The sequence below is a fragment of the Ruditapes philippinarum genome, unplaced genomic scaffold (genome assembly GCF_026571515.1).
Source record: "Ruditapes philippinarum isolate M1 unplaced genomic scaffold, ASM2657151v2 ctg455_1_1_1_1, whole genome shotgun sequence".
In the NCBI taxonomy this organism is placed as follows: Eukaryota; Metazoa; Mollusca; class Bivalvia; order Venerida; family Veneridae; genus Ruditapes; species Ruditapes philippinarum.
In genome coordinates, this window is record NW_026863235.1 from 141,510 (window position 1) to 155,523 (window position 14,014).

A 14,014-nucleotide genomic window follows, 5' to 3' on the forward strand; every position below is an offset into this window, starting at 1 on the left:
TGCCCTTGATGTTTAGGTTATGATATTAAGGAAGATAACAGGTTTCTGTATTTGAATAATTATAATTTCCGGACCACGTCTATTTAATTTTTTATGCTACTGAGTGATTTTTATTAGTCAAAACGCATATACAGCCAAACCTTTGTTAAAGACCACATCTGAATAGAGATAAATCTGCAAATAATGGCCAATTTTTGATCACCCATCATTGATTTAATTGAAATGACATAACTCCTAAAATAAAGACAACTTGTATATAAAGAACGCAATTTCTTACTCCCTCGTCACAGGTTTGACTTTATAACCAAAAATTGGTTTCTTTAAATGCATGCATTTTATATGGATTAAAGATATAAAATAGATACACGTACACGTCAGAATCTTTTCATTTATTATACAAGAACAAAGTTTTAACAACAAAAAGTTCTTAACACACATGATTGTTTTTTTAACAATCATTTCTTTAAAAAAAAGAACGACAAGGTATTGCTCTTTAACAAATATTGAGCTCGAAAATGACTAGAAATTATAAAATCTAAAATAAAACATAAGTTTTAACTCAAACAACCATACAAATCTGCTCATGTGGACACAACCTTTTCAAAATCTCTTATTCAATTACAATTGTTAAACACTCATTAAATCTTACCAATCACTCGGATGTCTTGTTGTTCTGTCAAACACTTTAGATAACGTCTTTATGTCTTGCTTAACACTCTAACGCTTTAATGTCTTGTCAAACACTCTAATGTCGTTATGCCTTGTCAAACACTTTAACGTCATTTAATATCTTGTGAAACACTCTAAAGTTATTATATTATGTCAAACATATCTATGCCATCATGTCTTGTCAATATTCACCGTTTTTTTTTATCTTTAAACAACCTAAGATTATAAATATATATCATCAAAACTCTGGCGTCATTATATCTTGTCAATCACTCTTACATCATTATGTCTCGTCAATCATTCTGACGTCATTATGTCATGTCAATCACTCTGATGTCTTCAGTTCTTGTCAAACACCTTTATATCTCGTATCTCGCTTTTATGTCATGTCAAACAATCTAACGCCATTAAATATCTTGTCTAACACTATAAAATCATTATATTATGTCAAACATATGTATGCAATCATATCTTGTCAAATATTTAACGTTATTTTATCTTTAAACAACCTAAGATCAAAAATATATTTCACCAACACTCTGGCGTCATTATATCTTGTCAAACATGTCTACGTCATTTAAGCATATCAAACATACATTCCTCATTGTAGTTTTTTAAACACGCTATGATCATCAAAATATCTCATTGCAAACATTCTACGTCATTTTAGCATTTAAAACACACTAAGATTATAAATACATCTCATCAGCACCCTGACGTCATTTTATATTGTCAAACACATTACCTTATTGTGTTGTTGATATATTGTGGATAATATGAACTTTACCACAATTATAAAACCAAGTTTGTACTGGTTAGTATTAAATAAATTTATTTCATCAAACATTCTTACGTCATTTAAACTTATTAAACTCTAACGTCATTATTATACAATTATTGTACGTTAGTGTGAAAATTCACCGGCGCCGAAAGTGCAATAAGATCAAAACGGGTAATCAATATGAATTTCGGTGCAGTGCCGGGAAAAGTTTTCTTTAAAGTCATTATATATAGTGGTGTCTCACAAAGTAACCATTATTCTTAAAGTTTAAAGGTATGCAGTTTTGGAATTTTGTATTGTTTTTTCTTAATTCAACTTTGGCATACCTAGTCCGCGAGATTATTTAAACACAATAAAGACACATCTTATAATTAAAAATGTTAAATATTTTTCAGATAGACTGTTTATACCGGAAATGGTCTATATACCATTTCCGGTCTAGTATCAGCTTTAGGACATGTTCTACTTTCATTCCATATATAGACTAAACTATCCGCACTTAGCTCATGGGCCGTGATAATACGGTTTCTATAAGAACAAGGGTCAAATTCTACATGCTGGTTGTTAAATCCATCTAATAATAGCGGAGTTACTCCGAACCTTTTCAAACAAATTGCAACATAAACGTCCTCGAGATAGAAGAATGGCACGTTTGGTGATTCTTGAAGGATACCGGAAACTACGTCACGTGACATAACATATCCGGTTCCGCTACACATTGAAGGAAACAAAGCATGTCGATATTGTACAAATGAAACGTACCACTTTGAGTTCATGTCTCTGTGAGGAGAACTTGGACCCCAGCACATGCCACCCATAAAGTGTTTACTAGGAGCCGCTTTGAGCATTAAAGGAAGTAACTCTGTATTAACATACATGTCATCGTCTGTTTTCATGACGTAATTTGCTTTCTTGCAATAATCATCGCTCCATTGCAATGATGTAATTGTTTTGTAAGTTAAATTTGCATATGTATCGTTAAAATCAAATTGAATTATATCACGGTATTGCTTACTCTCGTTTAGAAGATTAGCGTTTTCAACGGAATCGTTTCTATTTCCAAACACAAATACCACTTTCATTTTTGAATCCGGTTTATTGCATTGTCCACACCAAGTGTTTCTAATAGCGTTTCGAGAATCCTTCCTTGAAAATGTCGAAGCAATCATGAATAAAAGTTCGACATCACCGTCACATAATGAAGGCTCGTTTATAATCTTGTTAAAATTCTTTTCAAAACATCCCGTACATACATCCGGGCGACTTGTTGCATCAGAATCAGCACCATCATTGAAATTAAAACCCTGGTTATTTGAAGGAATAATAAATCCATTATAAGTTAATCCTAGATTTTTCAATCTATTTCTTAATCGTTGAAAGGCTCGCAAATTTCTCTCTGTTGTAGGCTGGTTAGCATTATTGATGCTTACCGTTTGGTACCTATGTTCGGATTTATGCGGTCTTTTTTGTTGTAGAGCAGACGAACTTTTATAGTCACTCGATATTTCATCCTTAAGTCTATGGATTTCGCGTAACACTTGCTGGGTCTCAACTTTGCTATTCTTCAATGTGGTAAACCTATTTTTTGTGTTGTTTAACATAGAGTCGGCTTGAACATTACCTTCAGTTGTTAATTTTGCATCGCTATCTAATCCCGTACTTGATAATTTGCGGGTATTGTTTATACTTTGATTATCTGTCGTTTGTTTATGTAAAACCCTGCCTTTGATTGTCAAAGTTTCACTAGAATTTCCCGTTGTATGCTCACCAACACTTAATTCATTTCTTTGTCCTTCTATTGAACTCTTACCATTTTCATGTTCAATTCTTTGCCGTATGTCTATTGTTGGTCGGGAAACAAAAGTTATGTTTTTGCCGGCGTTCTTTTCTTCTGGTAATGATTCAAGAACGCTAACTTTTGTGTAGTTTATTCTGTCAGCTTCACTATTCATTCGAGCCAATTCTTTAGTTTTGTATCTCGTTATAAGTTCACCGGAAGTGCCTCTTGTAGATTCTTTTAATAAATGTTCTCCAAATCTGATGTTTGGTAAATGTATTTCGGAAATTCTAACTTTTGATATTTCACTTGATATTTTGTAAATATTTTCTGATATATTCCAATTGTATGATATTAGAATTAATACGAAACTAAATATTGCGATAGTAAGGAAGAACACCTTAGTTCGTTTTAAATTTGGTGACATGTTCAGATAAAAATTAAACGTCATTTTTGAAGATATAATTCGTGCTTCTTACAATCATCGCTTTGACCTGAGCACGTCTGGTGCATTTTTGGATAATATGCTGATAAAGAAGTGTTTTATCTGATCATAAGTCTGATCCAAGCGATTTCATTTGTTAGTCATAATATCACGTGATTAGTTTATTGCGTAAACAAAACACTTTGTTACGGTTGTTGCGTTAACTCGATTTATTCAGTTTTAACTTCTGATAAAGCTAAATAATCTTTATAGTTGCTGAGCTACAATTATGTTATCTTTCACAGTTCAAGTTTAAACTTAAGATAATCCAACTATTGCAATCTCTGTTGATATAAAGCCGGCGTTGAAAAATACCCGTCAATCAGAATTTCAGACAATATCTTACTTTTGTGTAAATTATAACGTCTTTGCTATGCATTTGTTCAACTGTAAGTCATTTTTTTTTTAAAAAAAAGTCTTGGATTTTAAAACAATGGCATTCAGGCATTCATTTGTAATAATAATTTTCAGCTTCTAAAGTGAAATTAAACGAGTAGCAACCACATCCATAGACCAAATGTACGTGTCCTTGTCAATCACATTTGCGTAAATATTTTTGTCATCAAATATATGTTTTTTTAAACACTTTTAAGATATTAGTTCATCTTTATTTTCCTCTATTAACAACTTTTTTAATTCTCACAGAAAGGGATATTATATTCCATGTCCGTTTGTTTACCGACCGACAATTTGAATTATTTACGTCATCAACCGTAATATTTCTGTACTGCACGTGAAAACTATAAGTTCCGAATATATTACTTCAACGTGTGGTCTTGTTTTTTTTGTTTCCAATACGTTAGAAGCTCTTCTTGATGCCGGCTGCCAAAAACATTCGCAACAACAAAGTATGTTCCTTTCAAATTCAGGAATCTGAAAGTAGAGAAAAAAAGTTATATTGACAAAATATTTGCTCGTAAAATATGACGTGCCGAGATCATGGTTTTTATTTTACTTAGTAAAAGTCGTTAGCTTGAATGGACAAAACATTTATGATTTCAAAACACCACTAGAAGTATACAGCTGACCATGACCCTACTTTGTACATGTTGCGGCCAAGTAAATGATTGTTCTAAGTTGATATAATAAACATGTGTATTATCTAATTTCTATGAAACCTTGTCCTACGATTTCAAACAAAGCTGTTCGAAATAAGAAAAGCAAATTGAAAACTTTAATGAAAAGATATATATTAATACTATAAATACTATCAATATTACATAGCACTGCACACCATACTGTAAATATTACTTATTATGGCACATATTACCGTAAATATTACTTATAATGGAACATCATACCGTAAATATTATTTATAACTAAACATCATACCGTAGATATTATGTATAATGACATATATTACCGTAAATATTACTTTTAATGGCACATCATACTGTAATTATTACTTATGATGTCACATCATATCATAACTATTACTTATAATGCCACATTATACCGTAAATATTACTTATAATGTCACATCATATCGTAAATGTTACTAATAATGGCACATCATACCGTATACATTACTTATAATGGCACCTCATATCGTAAATATTACGTATAATGACTCATTATAACGTAATGGTACTTATAATGGCTCATTATATCGTAAATAGTACTTATAATGGCTCAATATATCGTAAATAGTACTTATAATGGCACATCATAACGTAAATATCACTTATAATGGCACATCATAACGTAAACATTACTTTTAATGTATAATGTTATTATGTATAACATACGGTAGACCTTACTATAATGGTAAACTATCTTAAATATTACGTGTAATGACACATCATACCTTGAATATTACTTATAATTGCAATTATACATTGAATATTACTTATTTTGGCATATCATAAGTAAATATTACCAAGTTAAACATGAGTTTTCCTCTTTAAAAAATATCAAAGTATTTTCTGTCTAAAGAAAAAAATAAGAATTTAGACACGTTAGATATTTTTTTATCATTTAAGTATAATTTTTCAACTGTCTTGTTTTAAAACAGACACTCATTTTACAATAAACTGCACATACATGTACTCATAAAGAATTCCCTGACATGTGTTACTTTTCATTTCTAAATGATATGACACGTTTAGAATCTCGTTATCATTCCTGTCACATGTTAAGAATATATTTCTCTTTTCATACATTGTATATCAATTTCAAAATATTTTGGAGTATGACAATCAATAAATAAATAGAACAGAGATATAAATTTATTATATACTTATAAATGAAATGTTGAGAAATATTGATGAAATAAAAAGCGGTTTTTAGATTTTCCGTATTTTCACTGCAATTTTTTTTCACCGCAATGAAACATATTTTCCGTGTTTTCACTGGTGTCTTTTCAGGCTAATTTCTTATAAATTCAGCCAATACACAAAATTGAAAGGGAATTCCTTCTAACTATATAAGGTAACAAAAAAGAAAAAAAAATATAACATACAGAAAATTAAAGTTTTTTTTCTATTAATACAGAATTTATTTCTCGATATCATTTTTATTCATAGTTATATAATTAACTAATTTATTCAAGTACACGATGCCGTGTGAGTGCCATATTTCATATTAATATGTTTATTTTCTAGGGAACCGTAGCCTGGCTAATGCAACATAAAGAGGGAAAAACGAACTTTCTAGTCCAGACCTTGTTTAAAGTCCTTTTTTCCTAATTGAACCTGTATTAATAAATAAAACTTGTTATAATTATATATAACGTCCATGGCCGGGGATCTGATCTTAAACATACTTCCTGCTTTTACTGTCACATCGATTGTTGATATGTATCAGATGGAAAGAAAGGTGCGGTGTACTGTTACGACCATCGCGACACACACATAACTCGAAACAACGAAAAGTCGAAAAGATCATGGTGGTTTCGTTATTTTGACTTTTTGCCGAACTTTAGACTTTTTTATTTTTTTATCATCGCACTTCGCTTCGTGATTCCGTTATTTTGACCTTTCACGATCGTATTTACATTGTGTTGAGTTTTGTGTTTGTCGAGATGGCCCTAATGGGATACCGTAGTAAAGTATCTTTTCATATTTCACATCAGGAAAATTACGAAAATTATGTATTAATTAAACCTAGGACATTAAAAAATTGAACTTTTATGTCTTGTTAGTTTAAAATGATATTTTAATACTATCTTTAAAATATGATGGCCTTTCAGAAATAAATATAAATTAATTTGCTATTTCTTGATAAAACAAAGAATATGTGAAATTTTTGGAATTGGAACATATGTTTTAGTATTTCATGGTAGCACAAGCATTGTTTATCTAATAATATAATTAAAGTCTAGGCAATGCCAGTCAATAATCTGTTGATTATATATGCTTATGCAGAAGATACAGAAGTATCGTATTAAGTTCATTTGATAGTATAATGTTTAAACAGATGTCGCATTTTAATTAAGAACCAGTATACGGATTTCTAAACTGGGTCACATGCCTTAAAAGATAGTACAAATGTGAGACATTTGACCTCGTTCAATTTTAAACGTTGAATAAATATCCCGCTTTTTATCTTTGCCCCCTTTATCCACCCTGACTAAAGCTAATATCTAAGTTGGTCAAAGATTACTAAACCAGACATATTTTAGCTTCCGGTACTTAAAAATGGTTTTATCAAAGACATTTGATATCAATTGTGAAAGAAATATGGTGTCAATATAAAGTTCCAGATCTAAAGAAAATCGTTAACAATACTTTATTTGTGTTCCTTGACAAAAGATTAACGGTACTGCGTTAAAGGCCGGGTTTCAACAAAAAAAATAGAAATTTTGAGACCTTCGACTGCATTGGAAATAACAGTGTTTTGACAATGCCCACGACAGATGTTTTGATTAATAGCCCCGAAAAATTGGCGTACGTTTATTTTGCATAGACTTTCCAGTACCGTCCATGAACAAGCTAAATCAAACCATGCCTGCTACAATTTCAATTTTGTCGTTTTGGGCATTTCATAGGGATTCTGTTTTTGCTTTTTCTATTTCATGGTCACATTAGTGTCATTTGTGCCGTGTGGCAGGCGTAAAAAGTCACATTCAATCAAAGGTGTTGTATTTTCGATCCTAAAAGATCTTTTAGCTCGACATTATTGTGGTAAGTGCATGTGTACGGTGTTTATGTTCCTTCATTTCGATCCTTGATATTGGGATGTCTTTAGGGATTCCTTTTTTCTATTTTTGGAATGCATGAAAACGCAAGACAATCGTCCACCTAAGTATTTTTCTCGTCCTATTGCGTTTGCAACTTCCTACTTTGGCGCAATTATGCTTGCAATAATGCAGATCAACGTGTTTCGTAAAAGCTTAAATTGATACAACCAGTTTTGAGATTAGTTTTCCTTTTGAACTTTACTAATAAATTTATCTTTAGAAAATTCCAAAAATAAGTCAACTGAATATAAAAATGCCTAGTTTCAATGGGCCCATATTGTGAATTGCTAATAACAGGTGTTTTTGTACTTTGGAAAAGATATCACAGTACTTATTTTTATAACAAAACTTTAAAAAAAATATCGTCTATTTTGGAGACGAACACAACTGAAAATAGGACATAAACGTTTATGTTAATTGAGACAAGTCATTGCCGCAGTCTGTAACTAAATTGCCAATGCATTGAGAAATTATAAACTGTACGAACCTTACTATGCCCGTTCAAACAAAAATATGACAGATGGCTTTGTTTGTCAAAGGCTGATAGAAATTTCATGTTTTTTTTTATCAATTTATTAAAAAGGAGCACAAAAAGAACATATAGCATTTAGATATGATAGATGTTGATACTGTTCTAAAGAATTTTGCTATTTTGACTTATTTTTAACCTTCTACGGTTAAGCCATATGCTGACTTTACGGCTTTAAGAGTACTGTTTGAATAATGGAAAAAAGAGGATATTAAATAAGTGTAGGTTCAATAATGTGAGAGCTTCCCTTTGAGCATAATATTATTTTATTCAATATGAAAAATCACTTTTTCATTGACGCGCTTATAGTGTTACGTTTTTATTTACCGCGTCTTTACTTTGTATAACGCAAATGACGTCACGTCAAAATATTATATGCACGTCCGTGCAATATCATTTTTACGAAGTCGCAAAATCGGCACGGTGATATGATAAACAACGTTACATAAAATAAACATCCGTTGTTAACGATAGATCTCAACAGTGCATTTTCAGTCAAAATACAATGATCACATAAAGGAGTTTTGCTTCTCGTTTCTATGAACATTTACACCTTTGAGAAAGGGAAATAACTGCCGAAAAGAGTGAAAAATTACACGCATATTGCGGGCTTTTCTGACAACTTTGAAAATAGCACAAGATGCAGGTCTACAGACTTGGGTATTCACAATATCATCATGCAATAATTGTATATTCTATGACCTAAAAGTTATGATATGCAATATTTCGAATTATTCCACACATTGACAAATGTAAAAATAGAAATTACTGAATCCAAACTTATAATATTAAACCTCCTACTCATTTCCCGAGTCTAAAACATCCTTATCAAATCCGTATTGTACTCCGTCAGCTTGTTGAATGTTAGAAGTGTGAAATAAAGAAGTCACGTGTACATTGTTGAATACAATACGGATTTTATTAGACTCGTACGTAGCTGCAAAACGTAAATTGGGCTCGGCTAGCGTCTTGTCGTCTTATACATGTCTGGTAGTTGTATTCTCGGCCAATAACATGCACTATTGTATTTAACAATGTTTTGTAACACCATGGTATTGATTCATTTCAAGTAGATACTTGATTACGTAAAATATCTTTAAATAGCTGACGAGTCTACAATTTTTATGTTTTATGTTTTAATTGCTTTTGAATCAGAAGTTTGTTTGCATGTCATTAATATCAAAATTATAAACTTCACAGACGAATTACTCGAGATCTTTTACATTCCAGATAGGAAAAAGCTTAATCTACTTGTGATTTTGGAAATGTAAAATATAGCAAACATTTCACTTTAGTTGTTATCTGCAAAAAAATGATTGACTCACCGCTTGATCAAATAAGTAAACAGTGACAAGATTACTATTAGCCTCTAAACCCTTCTTATCAGACCCTCTTGACTAAGTTCTGATCAAGATTATGAATAGTCTGTGTAATCAGTTACAGTTTCAAAAAAAAGTTACTCAGTTACTTGATCCCTCTTTTTTCTTGTGTTGTTTTTTGCCATTAGTACAATAATAGTGATTAAGTATTTTGTATGGATGTCAAATACTGTTTTATATTAATATCTTTATGACAAATAATTTCACACACGGGCTACTTTCAGTTTCTTCGGGTAATAAGTATCTAACGTGTTCCAAAATCATTTTCAATCCGTAATGGCGGACAGTCACGTGATAACAAAATGGCGGCGGTCAAATTATCTTTATAAGCATTGTCTTCATAAACGTTGTAAGTCTCACGTATGCCTTTTTTCTAAATTAGAGATGTATTCGTTTCTGATGAAAATTTAAATGTACCTTTAAGAAAATACCTATCTAAACCATGTAAAGATTGTAACTAGGTAAGTAAAGTGTTATGGGTGCGGTGGATTAATTCTTGTTGATAAAACGAATCTGCTTACGCTCCCTATCTTTAAAGTAATGCTTTCACAACTTTAATTTTAAACATCGCACTATGAAGAAAAAATTCATTTTACATGTCAAAAAAATTAAATAAGTTACAGTTAAACACTTACATGTATATCTCTTCTTACACTTGTACATTTGTGTTTAGCTTGAATTTGATTCCTAAAATTACATTATCAATAATGAATACGTGGCATTATGCCAATCCAAGTGTAAATGGTCAGTGGACAGGAAAAAATAATAACTTTATATTTCACCATAATTGTGTTCATTTTTTTATTTTACTATGAAAATTATTCACTCGACCAACAGAAATTGCTATTGATATGGTGCAGAATTTATCGGTAACGCTCAATTCTTAAAAGGAGTGAGGCAGTCTTGTAATAATGTACGTAGTGGTTTATATTGTATAACAACTATTTTCATTATCAATTATTATTTAATCACCATTTTAATAGCCACTCTTTTGAAATATGTTACTAACTTTTCACAAAATGACAACCAGAAAATGAGCATAATGTCTCTTTAATTTATAAAGCGTTTCAAAACCTACATCTTAAAGTTTTAATATAAAGTAATGGTCCGGTTACACATTATTTTACGGAGAAATCCAATAAGGGTAAAAAACATTTAAATATTTAATTTGAATTTCTTATATGGAACGTCCGGGGCACTTAAAATAGATAGATATACAAAAGATGAATAAGAAATTAACTCTAGAAATAAATTGAAAATTGTATTTTTTGTGCTTTTCCCATACTGATTTGAGTAAAAATGTTCCAATGCTTTTCAATTTTGGGTCATTTTTCACAATTAGAATAATTGTTCATGAGAAATGGAGTTGGCGAATGATCTGAAATTCTGCATACAAGTTATTTGTCTAGACCTACATAAAATAGAATATTAATCTCAGAAAATTATTGTCATGTAAAAAAAACTCCGGTATAGTCTTTTTAAGGTGTATAAATACTACATGTATATCTTAAGAATTTTGTTTTTGTAAAGTTAAAAAAGGCAAACATTGTTATGGCCGATTCTCGAAAGAGTTGAAACAAAGAATGTTTTTCTGTTTTTAACAAACGTGACTATTGTACGTGAACAGAATAAAATGTTCCGAAATAAAATATCATGCTGCAATTTTAAGTTGGGTTATTTAGCAATAATTTCGTGATGGTAAATATACCAGCATATTTTTTTATAAAGCCATTTTGAATTATTGTTTTCAAAACTGAAAACGGCGCATTTCAGAGATATAGTTTAATACAATTAATTTTATAAACATATTGATAAGGCAATATGTTAATATAATACATGAAATACTGGTACTGTTATTGAACTCTATTAATATGATTATATGATTATGCCTCTAAAATTTATAATTTTACAATTATAATTAGTTGACGGGGACAATTTCAAATTAAAATCATAGAAAATATGATACACGTAGAAGCTTACCGGTTTTAATAATGTCCGTCACTTAAATATCCTAAATTATGTTCATAAAGATAAAATCCGTATAAACCATTATGCTTGGTCAACAAAGATACAGCCCTGTTAGGTCATCGTTATCGTCTGCTCGTAACATGTCATTAAGGTTCATGTACACCGTTCAAATGATAAGAAAATAGATATCACCGTACGATACATTGGGACATGAGGTCATATTTCTATTTTTAAATTTCCAATAGACTTGCATTGTGAGAAATGGCTCAAAATCTGTATTTGATCTGAAAATGTGTTTTTTTCATGTACGATACATTTAGACATTAGGTCATATTTCCATTTTTAAATTCCCAATAGACTTACATTATGAAAAATGGCTCAAAAGGATACCATGTATAAAGATGTGATTTTAACACGTACGATACATTAGGACATTATGTCATATTTCTATTTTTGATTTTCCAATATACTTACATTATGAGAAAAGGCTCAAAATCATACCTTTTAATTTGTGAATTCGGTCACAAGATGGGAGTTTAATATGACATTAAAATCACCTCATAATATAAACGTGTCAAATCAAATTTTCGCAAAATGCCTTCGGACAACATTATCTCCCTTTAACACCTAGTGTGAACATTTAAGAAGACACTGATGATGCAATATTCAAAGATTTGATTTTAAGAACAAAATTAAACGGGTATAAAAAAATTTCAAAAACAACTTTCATACTTATAACCAAGAACTCCATGTTTCATTGACTGCCTCGATTTTTCCTTGACCTTTAAAGTGACATTATGCCCATCCAAGGGAACATAGTCAGTGAACAGGTAAAAATTGAAATAACTTGACATTGTGCCAGAATTCTGATCAATTATATATTTTACATTATATTTTACTATGAAATAATAATTAATCAACGTGACCAAAGGCCATTTCTATATAAACATCTTTTCAGAATCGTTTCAATTCTTTTAAAGAGTAGGGCACCTTTTCCCATAATTAAGGTCCTTTTATATTGTATAATAAACATTTTCCATTATAAATTATTTGTCAATCACCATTATAATAGCCAATCTTCTGACATATATGAGCCACGTCATGACAAAACCAACATAGTGCATTTGCGACACCAGCCTGCGCATCTGCACAGTCTGATCAGGATCCATGCTGTTCGCTTACAAACCCTATTACAAGTACAGAAACTGATAGCTGATGCGCAGGCTGGTCTGGATCCATGCTGGTCGCAAACGCACAATGTTGGTTTTGTCATGACGCGGCTCATATTAAGTACTACGTCAACTTAACTTATCAGTAAAACAATGAACATACCGTGACTTTAACAGTATTACGATTCAGAAATTAAATCATGACATATCTAATTTAGTATAGTGAAATATATGATTATGATAACGGCATTTTTGTAATTTAAATGTGACATTATGCTCATTATTTAGTTGTCAATTTGAGTTCACTTAGTAATATATTTCAAAATTTTTACTATCATAATATTGATTGACCAATAATTGATAACAAAATATATGATACATGTACAATATAATAACGATCTAAATTGAAATCAAAGCACAGAAGGCGCTGAATTTGTTTGGGTCTCAGAATGTCAGAAAGTTGAAGGTTGTGAGATTATAAACCAATTTGTTTTTGTATAGTGCCACAAATGCTTTCCAGTGTTTTAACTGTAGTAAATTGGCTATAAGACTAATTGCAACACTGATATTCAATTCAATGTTTATTTGACTTAAACAATTAAAAAAAATGAGTTGCCTCAACTGGGATTTGAACTCCAGAATTCTCGATTCCTAAGCGAGCGTGCAAACCCCTCGGCAACAGTGAAGTTATATGTTAACGGCCTGAAGAAAACCATATTATTCTAAATTAGGGTTTGTAACTCTTATTATTTCGACGCTTAACATGTTGTTTAACACAGATGCAAATAACCATGGAGCTTACTATAAGCATGTTTATCTGTAAAGAATAAAACAATATTAGAAATCTTCGACCATTCGGGATCTATGTTGCTTGAATATTAATGCGCCTGTCATTTGACAATCTTTACGCATTGATCTCCCCTGAATTTTTCGGCGTTAGTGTACATATAAAAGGAAGTAACCGCTTCAAAAAAGCGGACTACTTTCGGCATTTGCAATTAACAGCATCAGGGTTTGAAATTTCGCTACCATTATTTGTTTGGTCTGACGACCCAAACCAATAAAAATGACTGCCCCA

General features: G+C 31.0%; 1 protein-coding gene across 1 annotated transcript; it reads right to left on the bottom strand.

Moving 5' to 3' along the window:
- Positions 1-368: 368 nt before the first annotated feature.
- Positions 369-11,923, bottom strand: LOC132721548 (uncharacterized). Its single transcript, XM_060705870.1, has 2 exons — positions 11,780-11,923; positions 369-4,584 (listed from the first exon to the last, which is right to left on the bottom strand). Exon 2 carries the CDS (start codon positions 3,676-3,678, stop codon positions 1,855-1,857), a length of 1,824 nt encoding a protein of 607 aa, XP_060561853.1. The 5' UTR covers positions 3,679-4,584; positions 11,780-11,923; the 3' UTR covers positions 369-1,854.
- Positions 11,924-14,014: the final 2,091 nt, after the last annotated feature.